Source organism: Sinocyclocheilus anshuiensis, unplaced genomic scaffold, assembly GCF_001515605.1.
Source record: "Sinocyclocheilus anshuiensis isolate Anshui unplaced genomic scaffold, SAMN03320099.WGS_v1.1 scaffold1198, whole genome shotgun sequence".
NCBI lineage: Eukaryota > Metazoa > Chordata > Actinopteri > Cypriniformes > Cyprinidae > Sinocyclocheilus > Sinocyclocheilus anshuiensis.
Genome location: NW_015557119.1, coordinates 104,005 through 118,041, shown reverse-complemented (window position 1 = coordinate 118,041; position 14,037 = coordinate 104,005). Strand labels below are relative to the sequence as shown.

The 14,037-nt window shown below is 37.3% G+C and overlaps 2 protein-coding genes across 3 annotated transcripts in view; one reads left to right on the top strand and one right to left on the bottom strand.

The window, feature by feature from the left end:
- LOC107677798 (gastrula zinc finger protein XlCGF8.2DB-like) overlaps positions 1-745 on the top strand; it is a 5,261-nt gene extending 4,516 nt beyond the window's left edge. The window contains exon 4 of the mRNA XM_016472834.1: positions 741-745. Coding sequence (XP_016328320.1) covers positions 741-745 — 5 coding nt within the window. The remainder of the gene's footprint in view (positions 1-740) is intronic.
- Positions 746-6,701: 5,956 nt separating this feature from the next.
- LOC107677809 (gastrula zinc finger protein XlCGF8.2DB-like) overlaps positions 6,702-14,037 on the bottom strand; it is a 7,421-nt gene continuing 85 nt past the window's right edge. The window contains exons 1-2 of one of the 2 annotated variants that reach the window (XM_016472845.1): positions 13,115-14,037; positions 6,702-8,248 (exon numbers count right to left, since the gene is read on the bottom strand). The exon at positions 13,115-14,037 is cut by the window's right edge and continues 85 nt beyond it. In XM_016472845.1, the coding sequence (XP_016328331.1) occupies positions 7,152-8,248; positions 13,115-13,199 (1,182 nt within the window). In that variant the 5' untranslated portion in view covers positions 13,200-14,037 and the 3' untranslated portion in view covers positions 6,702-7,151. Of the gene's footprint in view, positions 8,432-13,114 lie in introns of those variants that run through there. The other variant, XM_016472846.1, reaches the window with a different exon arrangement.

Here is a 14,037-nt window from a genome sequence, read left to right as displayed (position 1 = left end):
ACTAACTCAGCTCTCCGTGCCCACCTCCGTCTGTCAGTGGATCACCAGCTTCCAGACAGACAGGCAGCAGCTAGTGAGGCTGGGCAAACTCACATCCAGGACTCTCACCATCAGCACTGGAGCTCCTCAGGGATATGTACTCTCCCCACTGCTCTTCTCCCTGTATACAAACAAATGCACTGCAAAGGACCCCTCTGTCAAGCTCCTGAAATTTGCAGATGACACTACCCAGGGTTCGTACAGAAACTGCAAAATGAAATTCCAGGACTTTTCAAGCACTACTTTTTTGGTTTTCAAGGACTACAATTAGAGATCACCATATCGTTATTATCTTTCAAATTCTAATAAATAAATGAATAAAACAAAATGGTACAAATAACGTGCAGCGCATGCAAAGCATGCAATGACTGTGGCAACTTTAACATTTGAAAGGATACTAGGGGTGGGAGAAAAAAATAGATTCTCTGATGCATCGCGATTCTCTCTTCAACGATTCAGAATCGATTCTGAGCATGGTTTTTCCCCGCATTGAGACAATCGCGGCGGGCTTCATTGCACAGAATATGCGCTGTGAGACACGTGCGCATTGCTTGACAGTATGTGCTTCCACCCGCTGTTATTTCATTATTTTACTTTAGATATGCTTTCATTTATGCTGTTTGGAATGCAGTACGTATAAGATGCATGAAACTCACGTACTGACAGACTATCATGTGTGCTTTGTGTTTGATGTCCTGAAGCTTGATCGCGGCTACGGTTAAATGCACTTGCATTTCCGAATACTTTTATATGAAAGTGAAATGTTTTCAGAACAGGACAAAACATCTGTATATCGAAATAGAAATGTGCATTAGTGTGAATCGGTGTGAATGCAGCCTGTTAAAGCTGCCAGTGTCCGTGATCTCATCAGATCATCATCAAACAGCAATAATGCTGAGGAAAAACGAAAAACCCATAACTATGATTGTCTGTAAACTTTCGGATAGCCTACTTAAAAAACACTTATTTTTAAAATAAGTAATTATTTTAAAAAGTAGCCTGCTTATATAATTAAATTTTTAAAAATTAAGTAAAATTTGCACAAAATAAATTTGATATAAAATTTATATGAAAATGTAGCCATGTGCAGTAATATTGAAAATTGAGAATGTGATGCATCGTGATATCGAATCGTTGACATGATAATCGTAATTTAATTGAATCGTGAAACCAGTAAAGGTTCACACATCTTTAAGATGGCAGTACTGACTTACAGAGATTCCAACTATAAACAAAAAGCACAGAAACCGCAATTTTGGTTAAAATGTAAAGTTGTAAAGATGTATTTGCACAGCAGAAGAATTAATTAGGAAAAAACGTAGTGACTCCCAGAAACGGATCGGATTGTGAAGTCTCTAAAGATTCCCACCCCTAAAGGATACTATGGCAAAGTTATAAATTTCCTTATTCAAAGTGATTTTATTTCATGACTATATGATTTAACCTGAAGAGTAAAAGCTATATCATACACTTGGAAAATGATGAGCTATATCACGTTCATGGACACTATGGGTGTGACAATACACTTAGCTCACGAGATGAGACAATACAGACACTTGGTTCACTAGAACGAGACAATATATTAATACTCTCAAAAAGTATGTTAAAAAAGTTTGTTTCCAGTCAAGACTTGGAGAAACTGGTTCATGCCTTTATCACCAGCAGGGTGGACTATTGTAATGGTCTCCTCACCGGCCTTCCCAAGAAGACCATTAGACAGCTGCAGCTCATCCAGAACGTTGCTGCCAGAATTCTGACTAGAACCAGAAAATCTGAGCATATCACACCAGTCCTCAGGTCCTTACACTGGCTTCCAGTTATATTTAGGATTGAATTTAAAGTACTTGTACTTGTTTATAAATCACTCAATGGCCTAGGACCTAAATACATGACATATGCTCACAGAATATAAAGCTAACAGACCACTCAGATCATTAGGATCGAGTCAGTCAGAAATACCAAGGGTTCACACAAAACAAGGGGAGTCCGCTTTTAGTTATTATGCCGCCCGCAGCTGGAACCAGCTTCCAGAAGAGATCAGATGTGCTAAAACATTAGCCACATTTAAATGCAGACTCAAAACTCATGTTTAGCTGTGCATTTACTGAATGAGCACTGTGCTACTTCCCAACTGACTGCACTGTATTTTATGCATAATAATTTTCTATTTTTAACTGTATTCATTTTAAATCAATTTTAAATCATTTTAAAAGTTTATAAATTCCTTGTTTTATTTTTGTGATTATTTTTTATGATTATTTTACTTCCTTTTATGTAAAGCACTTTGAATTACCATTGTGTATGAAATGTGCTGTATAAATAAACTTGCCTTTCCTTGCCTAAGAGTGTAGTTTTAAGAAATTTTCGATTGCAAAATATTTGTCTTTTAAATCACAAAAGCAAAACGCTGAGCTCCGCAAAACAATGTAGTTGTATTTTGAAATATGTTAACTAATCTAGAGCCATAACTAACAATTATTTTGGTAATCAAGTAATCTAATGATTATTTTGACAATTGAGTAATCTGATATTTTTTAGTAATAAAAATAGACAAGTGAAAAACAGGCTTTAGTATGACTACATTTATATATATTAAACTAGTGATGAGACAAGTTTAGTGAGGAGTTTTGTCCTCTGTAGAGGACATTATGTTTTAGTGATTTCTCTGAGACGTTACATGTCACAGTTGTAAGTCTGGAGTCCTGTACAGAGCACATTCAGGGCTTTTCAGAGATACTAAATGAAATATGATAATATTTTGTAATTATCATTTAAATCTGACTAATTTTCTGATTGTTTGTCATAAATCAACATCTCAGGAAAATGTTATGGGGTTTCAAATCAAAATATGAGCTTCTGTTATGAAACAGGATGTCGATTTGATACATGTCCACTGTAGAGGACACCAGGACTTAAAGCATGTTTATTACACATTTTGGGAGACACAACAAATGATTAGAGAAAAAATTATATATCAATATTCCTATTAAATATTATGAAAATCTTGCTAATTATTACACCCATTATTTCACTTCGTTGTTCATTCTATGTTGCCCCACAAATACATTAATATGCAAATTAGATACAGTTTATAGATGCATTGTATATAATGGAAAAACTCGTTTATGGCCATTTTACACACATTTTGCATAAAGAAAATTAAAAAAATATATATCTTTCATAACATAGTTTAGAATCATCTTTATATAAAGTTTGGTATAAAAAATGAAAATTGATTTGTGATTAAAACAGAAATCACACTGTTTTTTGCCTTTTCATGTCTATTCATGTCTTTTTATTTTGATTTAAAAAAAAAAACAGAACTTTTTAAAGGGGTCATATGATGCGATTTCAATTGTTCCTTTCTCTTTGGAGTGTTACAAGCTCTTGGTGCATAAAGAAGATCTGTAAAGTTGCAAAGACTAAAGTCTCAAATCCAAAGAGATATTCTTTATAAAAGTTAAGAGTCAGCCACGCCTACCTAAAATGGCTCTTTAAACAGTGTGGGAACGTCACTGTGTGGGAAGATTTGCATAACGCCGCCCAAATGTTCACGCAAAGAAAGAAGGCATAACTTTTATTCATTTTATTCATAGCCATGTCGTGAAGACGCTGTGTGTTTCATGTCTCTCAAAAGAGAGAGTCGATTCTGAATCGCCTTAACGAGTTGTCATATTTTCGAATCTTTTGCCTGTTACCGGTATATGTCACTGGGTAACACATTTGCATAATCCCGGCCTGCCCGTGAGTCTGACCTGCCCACAAACACTTCCGCTAGTTAGTGTGTTTACATCATGTTGAGAAGACGCTGTGTTCAAGGATAGCACATAAATACAATTTGAACCTTTTGTTGTGTGCTCATCATTTTATCAAGGACTGCTCTAATCTTGGTTTTTATCTTCGTTGGCTTCTAATCTTCTTAATTTGGACTAACAAGCTCTCCGAACAACAACCTGTAAGTACGATTGATACGTTATGTGTACAAGGAGCGAGTTAGTTAGGCTGCTGCGCCATATGAAGATACCATATGACCTGCTCTTTAATGTTTTTGTCTCATCATGTCGGGAGACGGCATCACAGTATGGTGAGGGGCGTAACATTTCCGTCACACACTTGAGGTATTCAGCCAATCACAACGCACTGGATAGCTGGCCAATCAGAGCACACCTCGCTTTTCAGACTGATGAGCTGGCGGGGCATAGAGGAGAAACAATAATGTACAGTATGTGGAAAATAATGTGTTTTGAACCTTAAACCACATAAACACATTTCATTACACCAAATACACAAAATAATGTTCTTTTTTAGCAACATCATATGACCCCTTTTTTTTTTTATCTAATAAATTAGCTCTGTCTTTACTGATATGTTTGAGGACACTTTGAGTAAGGGTTGCCTGCCACAGACACAGAATGAAGCATTTATCATGCAGTACTTCTGTTACTTTTCTTAAAAAACAGTATCTTGGAGACACTAAACTCCACTCATAAGCAACTATTGTACATCTGTTGTTGTAAGCGAGTCATAAATCTGGTGAGGGCACTTCTCATCTGGGCATCTGTTGATTCTCCTGCAGAATGTTCCTATACATATTTTCCTAAACAACCCCCTGGAAAAATGCCATTAGATAAACATAGGCAATCTCTTCCCTGCAGCACATCACAGGAACAAGACAATACATTCACACAGAGCATGCACGAGTCACTGTCACGGTTTAACATTTAGCAATTAATGGTGCTATAAACCCTAAAAAGAATCATAAACATTAAGCATACGTAAGAGTTAATGAATACATGTAGCTTGTTGGTCTTCACATGTCTCATACGGCTATCCTGAAAACCACATAATAAAATAAGAACACAGCTCAAACTGATAACTCTAACATTTGATTATATAATGATTCAAATGAATTATTACAAAACTAATTGGTATTTACTCTGTGTAAGCTGGGCTAAATGAGTAAACACTGGTACTGTTTTCCTGCCATGGGTCAGACCCTCAGTCACCGCTCAGGTACCAAATACAGACATTGCTTGTAACATAAATACCATTACAGATGCACTAGTTTTAAGAACACTATGTAATGATGTACTCATTTTATAATAGGAGTCAAATCAGCCCGTTCAGTATTTACAAGGAATAAACACTGTTGCTGCAGCAAAGGTTTGAGAAGGCAGCAGAGAGAAAATATCTGACTATATAAATTCTTAAAGTCGGTTGATTAATTTGCAGAGTTTCACAAAGAGCTCAAAAGGTTCTCACTAGCGCTCCACAGCCTGGTGTTCTCCGTCTCTCTTTTAACAGTTTGGGAGAGAGGGGGCGGGTTTTGTGTGACGTCGACCTGCGAATGCAGACACGATAGCTGGATTGCGTTTACATTACACTCCTTGCAAACATGTCCCTGCGGGGCCCATGCTGGCTCTTTGCGGGCACAGTGGGTTAGGGCCAGCCCACACCAAACATAAACAGACCCAGTGCGGGCTTGTTTGCAGGGCTAAGATCCGACCACAATGCGTCCTCGACTACCTCTGGACATGGACACACTGATCGGATAACATTTAGATCAGAAGCGCATTTACACTTGTCTTTTCAGTGTGTATGTGGACAACATCCAGATACAGGTTGCATGTTAATGCCAAGTGTATACGCAGACTCTGATGTTCCAAAGCGGTAGTCGGGAACAGGCTAGTGATGCTGATGGACCTTAAGCTAATAGTGGACGTTCATGAAATCGAATAAAACTAGTGATACCAAAGTGTTCTAGTTGTTTTTGATGCAGAATGCTGTCGGGATATGTTCACCCATTGAAGAAACAGAGAATGATAGATTATAAAATTAAATGCAAGATAAAAATACAGGATTAAGAAAAAACTTTACGGAGTTCCAAACTCAGACCATGTGGAGAATATGTAAGAATATGTTATTATTGCATACTGTTGTATAATGCGCTACAATACACTGAGGTCTAAATAGTATCTGCCACTGTTTGTGCTTAACATAAATAGATATTACAGAACATGCAGCTGGAAGCAGCTTCCAGATGTCACCAGATGAACCCCAACAGAAGCCATTTACATACGTTTACCAGTCTATTCTCTGACTAAGCATGAATCAAATAATTCAGTGCAATGTTCATTATTTTATTCAGTTTGTCATTTTATTTTTAACCTTTCAGAAACATCGTGGCATTTAGCAGCAAGATAGAAGTTTAACCAATTTTATGATTCTTATCAATAACTGAAAGGGAGCACTGCCTCCATGCAATCAAAGGAGACGGTCAGGTGTGGATACAAGAATTCTTACAAAGTGGTCATGAATAATAATAACAACAACGATAATATTTTACATTTATATAGCGCTTTTCTAAGCACTCCTTAAACCACCACCAGTGTGCAGCATCCACCTGGATGATGCGACGGCAGCCATATTGTGCCAGAACGCCCACCACACACCAGCTTATTGGTGGAGAGGAGACAGAGTGATGAAGCCAATCAGCAGATATGGGGATGGTTAGGAGGCCATGATGGTCAGAGGCCAATGGGCAATTTTTGCCAGGATGCCGGGGTTACACCCCTACTCTTTTTCGAAGAACATCCTGGGATTTTTAATGACCACAGAGAGTCAAGACCTCGGTTTAACATATCATCCGAAGGACGGTGCTTGTTGACAGTATAGTGTCTCCATCACTATACTGGGGCATTAGGACCCACACAGGGGAATCGCTATAGTTTCCGGGGCCCCTGAACATCATATTGACTCGGCTCCCCCTCAGTAAAAAAATGGGCCCCCTCTCCCTCACCAGGCCCCTGACATCATCCTAACCTGGCGCCCCTTTATCCAGGTACTGACCAGGCTCAGCCCTGCTTAGCTTCAGTGGGCAACCAGTCTTGGGCTGCAGGGTGATATGGCTGGGCAGGGTGAAGGTGGACATTCAGATTGGGTCCATGTTCAGCTGAAATGTAAAAGTTGCCTTAATTTCACACAGAAGCACATTTTCTGGTGTAAACTCTGATGCAAGTTTAAAGGTTTACTTTAACTGTTTAACTGCTTGTCTGTGTCACACTGATGACATAAATCCCTTGTGTGAATCCTCGTGTGGTTTTCCTTTCGTGTTAATCATTTTCCGCACATTTGAATGGCTTCTCTCCTGTGCAAATTCTCATGTGAATCTTAAGATTTCCTATTTGTGAGAAGCTCTTCCCACATAGTTTGCAGGAGTACTCTCCAGTGTGGAGTCTCATGTGAGTGTTGAGGCTACTTTTATGACTGAAACTTTTTCCACACTGATGACATATAAAAGATTTCTCTCCTGAGTGATTCCTCATGTGGTTATTAAGGCTTATTTTACGTGTGAACCTCTTTCCACACTGATCACATTTGAACGGCTTCTCTCCAGTGTGTATGTTCATGTGATACCTAAGGTTTACTTCTGTTGTGAAGCTCTTTTCACACTGATCACATGTGAACAGTTTCTCTCCAGTGTGACTGCGCATGTGGTAATTCAAGGTGTTTTTCTGAGCAAAACTCTTTCTGCACTGAGTGCAAGTGTAAGGTTTCTCTCCAGTGTGAATTCTCATGTGGACTTTAAGACTATGTTTGTGAGCGAAACTTTTTCCACACTGTTGGCAGGTGAAAGATCTCTCTCCATTGTGAGTATTCATGTGATAATTAAGGGTGTTTTTCTGAGCAAAACTCTTTCCGCACTGAGTGCAAGTGTAAGGCTTCTCTCCGGTGTGAATTCTCATATGAAATTTGAGGCTTTGTTTTTGAGTGAAACTTCTCCCACATTCTTGGCAGGTGAAAGTGTTTTCACCAGTGTGAATTCTCATGTGATACTTAAGGTTTAGTTCTACTGTGAAGCTCTTTCCACACTCTTGACAGATAAAGGGCCTCTCTCCAGTGTGAATTCTCATGTGTTTTTTAAGGTTTCCTTTCTGACTGAAATGCTGTCCACACTGTTGGCATGTGAATGGCTTCTCTCCAGTGTGAACTCTCATGTGGACTTCAAGGTTTTGTTTTAGATTAAAACTCTTTCTACATTGATGGCAAGTGAAATAACCCTTGGATTTGGTTTTATGACCTCTTTTTTGTGAGGAAGTCTTCTCAGTCTTTGTGGATTTTTCTCTAGTCATGAAATCATGTTTCTCATACTGAGTTTTCTCTTCTCTTTCATTCAGTTCTTGACGTTCCTCATTCAACACCATCTGGTCTAAAGTAAACAAAAAAAAAAGAAAAAGAAAAGTCGAACAGTTTAATTGCACAAAGCAACAGAAATCCAAACCAACATAAAGCATCCTAAGCAAGAACATGAATGCTAGACCCTACAGGCAATAAGTTACTGAAACAGGAGAATATCTTCTCAATATCGTTAACTTTAGGACAGCCCCACCCCACCCCCAAAAAAACAAAGTAGTCCAACAAAACTCCTTTATTACCTGACTCATGAGAACTATAGAACAATAACAAATTTGTGATTCATGTATAAAATTTCTACTATACACAGTTTTGCAGAAAAACAAAATTTCAGTCAGGATTTAAGCCCCACCGTAGCACAGAAACTTCTTACTAAAGTTACATATTTCTTCTAGAGCTATTACATTAGGTCCTGTCTTTCAGATTGCTACCACTTGTACTGTATATAAAGAAATATCTCATCAAACACAAGTATGGTGTGCAACAGGGCTGAGCATTAGGTCCTCTGGTTTTCTCCTTGATTATGCTTCCCCTGAAGGGGACATTATGATTTGATTTCATAATTGTGACCACAATACTGCGATTTATACACTACTATCCATGGCAGCTTTCATTGGCCGAGGCCCACCCATGAGGCCGTTTGACCAACATGTCAAACAACCAATCACAGTTCCTTTCGTTCAGCATCACGTTTCAGGGCGTGGAAATGTCCCCACAATAACAGACTGGTGTGTAAAACTCTCGGACGTATTTTATAGATTCTATGCCGCAAACTTTATTTTAAAGTATATTTCACATACTTTTGAAAATCCAGCGTTTAGTTGATCCTGATAAGCGCTCGTCTTCACAGTTGCAAACACGACGGCTTTCTTCTTTCATGAGGGGGTTTGGAGCCACGGCATCTTTAGCCCCTTTTCCACCGCAGGAACTTTCCCCAGGAGCTAGGGACTTTGGGCCAGTACTCGGTGTGTTTCCACCGCAGGAACCAGGATCTAAATAAAGTTCCGGGTAAAAATTTGCCCCTCAGAAAGACCCTGCTCGCGAGGAAGTATTTTTTCAAAGGTCCGGAACTTTCGGGGGAGGGACTTCGGCGCTGAGCACGCTGATTGGTTGAGTTCAAGCAACATTGTATTTCAACCACCATATATTTGCATTTTTTTTCTTTAAATATTACTGTTAATGTGTCATGGAATGTAGTTTTAAAAGTATTTCAGGCAAGAATGTAGTTGTTTAAAACTCAAATCTGCAGTTTATTTATAAAGATAGCACCTATTTGAAAATGTGCGTCGCTGATTTCGGAGACGTGAGCTCCAGGCGATCAGCGCTCATGTTTCCCGACGAGAGCAGCCTCAACTCCACTAATCCTTCTGACATTTGCCACTGGCTCTGATGACTCTGTAGTAGTTAAACATGAGACATAATTTGTTTTGGGTAAATCTAACAGGTAATATTTGGTCTTTATTATATTATTTATTAATATGTTCAATGAAAATAAAAAGAAGCAATGCTGATTCATATAATATTTTGTTTCATTGTAATGCATGTACGTTCCCTGAACAACATTTCTGCAGCTATTAATATGTTTAAATAAAACGAAAATAGGCAGTGGTGTTTGATATCATATTTCGTCTTATTGTAAATACAATGAGGGAAATTGCAGTAGCCAAGGCGAGCTGACTGAAGTATGCTGCTGTTTGTAGAATTACCGGACGTAGTTCACACTCCCGAAGTCGAATTGGACTGAGGACGCAAGTCTGAAATTTGCGTACTTGGTATTGAGAAACGTGCGCTGACCTACGTCACCAGACTATTAGCCTAATCTTCTCGGTACTTTAGACCACGATGGAAACGCAGACAGCAGCAAGTCTGCAGGAAAAAAAGTTCCTGGGACAAATTGTTCCAGGTAATTTCGGTGGAAAAGCGGCTTTTGTTTCCAGGCGGAAAGTTAAAGAACACGACACACAAGTCTCACGGAAATCCTGTATAATCTAACCAATCCGATGATGACTTCGAAACTCCTGAAGTGTTTCCACTTTTGTGTGCCACATGCATCAGACGTTCAGCCAGCGGTCCGTGGGCGTGACGTCTGAGACTGAGACTAAGGGAACACCTAATCATCACAGTAAAACACAGTTAAATGTCAGTTAAATGTCAGGGATATCAATCTGTCTAGTTAGGATGCATGACCCGTGTTTATTGAAATATATTAAAATACAAAAAAGAATGTGAGATCATACTAAATTATATTATATTTTAAATGACTTTCACTTTCTTACAAAAACTCAAAAAAATAAAAAAAGAAAGTTAATTGACATTTGAGGGCTGCACTGTGATGCTTACATTTTAATATGTCATCAAATGATTCATGTTTTAAATATGCCTAATAAGATTATTTGTTATATAAATATTGTTACACTGAACGACATTTTAGTGTGTCTTCTGTCAAATATGGTAAAAAAAAACGCATGATAGTCATTATATTTTGTTCAGAAAAAAATAAATTTAAAGCTGTATTTCACTTTTATTTTCTTGATGGTTGAAACACCCTTTTCGTCTTTGACCCATGAACAAAACTTAAAATGCTAAAACGTTTACATGATTTTCCTCATCATGCGAAGTGAGTTTGCTCATGTGGTAGATTGTATGCAACAGGTTTTTCAGCAAAGGATCACAAGCCAGGTTTCCATCCAAGGATTTTTTGTGCAAAAATATTTAGCGCTTCAAAATTTTTACCGATTATAGCTGATGGAAATGCCATTTGTCGCATTTCTCACGTGCAGACACAATCTTTTTCCGTTCAACTTTAGCCCATAAATTCTATATCGATACTTCAAATGTTTGGAAACACTTTTTGTCGAGAAAAGGGGCTTTGACGCAAATAAATGTGGTGTCACATGACAGAATTAGCCTATAGGCAGCGTCTGTGTTCGTGGTGTTGCTCACATTAAAGCACCGTTTCTCTGTAGTTTAAGAGCGCATTAAATCATATTCATATTATTGTTTATAAAACAACTTAGGCCTACAATACTCGTTCATTTGTGGTCATATAAGAATAAGACATTATTCGAAACTATTCTAAATATTTATTTTATTTGTGTACATCCACAATAAAAACAAACATTGTGCTTTTGTAAAATAAAGGAAACTAACAGGATGCCGCTTTCTCAAAAGCGCATCACAAAAATGAGCCGAAATTCTGCATATAGGCTGCTACTTATTGAGCAGTTTTTTTCTTTCGTTTTGTTAATTTATTAATTACTTAGAAAAATATATTTTGCATATAGACCTATTTATTTATTTTATATATAGCTTTATAATGCTTTTCTCGGTTCGCAGAAGCTTGCAGGTGCGTGACCATGTGAATCCTCACGTTCTGTTGTTTATGCTGCTTTTTGCATGTATAAAATGAATCCCTGGAAAACAAATTTAGTTATTTTTAATGGGTCACAGCCACGTATCAATTGAAATTTCATTTAATTGTAATTTAACATAATCTTGTCGGTTAACGGTTAGTTATGGCTTAACGACCGTCGGTTGTCGGTTAGGAGAAATAAAATAACCGAAATGAACATTCCTATTTCCAATATGGTCTAATAAAAGTTAATCAGCAAAATAATAATACAACTGCACCTGCTTATGAATATTGCTTGATGATCAAGTATCTAAATACCGTTACCATGGAAATGGTACTTTAAAATCTTTTGGCGGTCTCCTCCTCCTTAGTGGGCGGAGTCAAGTGTCATATTACAAAATGTATAACGATATTTTACAATCAAAACTTTTTATAATCTTGACAAAATACATATCATTGGAAAGGTCTGAGTCTCATGATTCCATATTTGGTGGTTATTTTGAGATAAAAGTAAGATTTACAGAGAAATCTAGACATATGTGACAGAAAAATGCATAAAAAATTGAATGGAGTTTTGATAGCCCGGTGGCTGTTTGTGGTATGACGCCCTAAATAAAATCTCACAGGAACCTCCATTTTTTTCATATCAACTTCAAATTTGGAACATAACTTATTTAAACATAAGGCTTTAATTTTATACCAATTTTAGAGTAAAACCTGTTATGTAAAATATTTACTATATATAAAATAAAATGAGTATAGCGCATTTTCTTTACAGTAAATTTAGACGTCTATAACTTTTTGATATTTGAAAAAAATTCCACTTTTGCAATAATCTGCTGATTTTCTTCTTTGGAATACAGACCTACGGTTGGTCTCTTTTTAAAGTGTTCATAAATTACAACAATTTAAGTTTGGATAGTGCACTTTATTGCCTACTTTAAAAAATGGGGGGTGACAGTTGAGGGGTTAATAATAGGCTATATAATAAAGTTTTGTTTCAAATTGATTAAAAGAACAGGCTTCTAGCCTATATAATTTACGCAATAGGTGAAATTATGTATGGAAACAGCTCAAGGGCAATTTTTTTGCGATACACCAAAACTTATGCGACAATTAGTTTTTTTAGGGATGACGTCATCACGCACACCATTTTATCGGTAAAAGGCCAGTTGGATGGAAACAGGCAGCAAATTTCGCAACGTCTTTTTTACGCATATTATCTTTGTTGATAACAAAAAAGCGCAAAAACTGGATGGAAACTTGGCTACAGTTATGCTTAGCTCCTTTCACTGTTTGCTTTATGCAAATTAAATGTTTTTGTTGGATACTGTTGTACAATTAAGTGATGCAAATGAACGGTCTTCATTGTTTTCAACGCAGAAGTAGATATTGGGTTTAATGTTTTTTTTTGGTTTTATTTATGTTTTAATGTTTTGTTTTGTTTTAAATATCAATATCATTTCTGTAGAGCTGGACATTTTAATAAGGATCAAATGAGTGAGTTCAGCTTTGAGAATGAAAACCAACCTGTTTGTGTCTCAGTATCTTCATGTTTGTCTCTGAATGCTTCTTCAATCTTCACGTCTTCACTCTCCTCTTTAATAAACTCCATCTTTATAATCGTGTGTCACGTGTGTCTCAGTCGCTTCAGCAGGAGTTTTTCTGTGTGTTTAAGATGAGAAAAGGTAACAGACAGAAAAATGAATGCAAACTAAATCTCTGGGTGCGTCTCAATCAGCTCCTCATTTCAGTAGTCAGCGCACTAGTAAGGGAGTCAGTCAATGGCCTGATTAGCCCAAAAACATAAACAATCAAAACCAGCACTGCAAATTAATAAATGAACGTACATTATACAGAACCACAATATTTTAGTTAGGTCTTAAATCTGGTAATCATTGACTTGTTAATTATATTTATTACATTCTACTTTAAAACATTTGCTGTTGTTTGTATTAGTTGTCATCGCACATGTTTGTGTTGCTTGTACACTGTTTTGAGCAGGAGTCGTGATTCAGAGATTCGAATCTCTGAATCGTTCCGGTTCAGTTGATTCGGATTTTCACGTGCCAGTGATCGAATCCGTGTTTACGATCAACTGATTCAAATAGCGAGCGAAATGAGACGGACCTTTTCTGTTACGAAAAATAACGATCATTAATGTTAGAGAAAACATTAAAGTTACATTCAAAAATAATCGTTTCATTTACATCGCCTTTTAAAACTATAAAATCGGCTGTATCTATAAAATCCATGTATCAATACACTTTAAATGCTTAAAAACACAAACGTCTTCAGCCTACTCGGAGATCAGCAGGAGCAAGGCGCCGCCTTATGACGTCATAGATCGCCACAGCAAAATAAAGGTCCCGTTCACGCGCTAAAATCACGAAACTGCACGAGACGTGTACATTACACGCTATAATAATAAAACAACTGTCAGAGCTATTGAG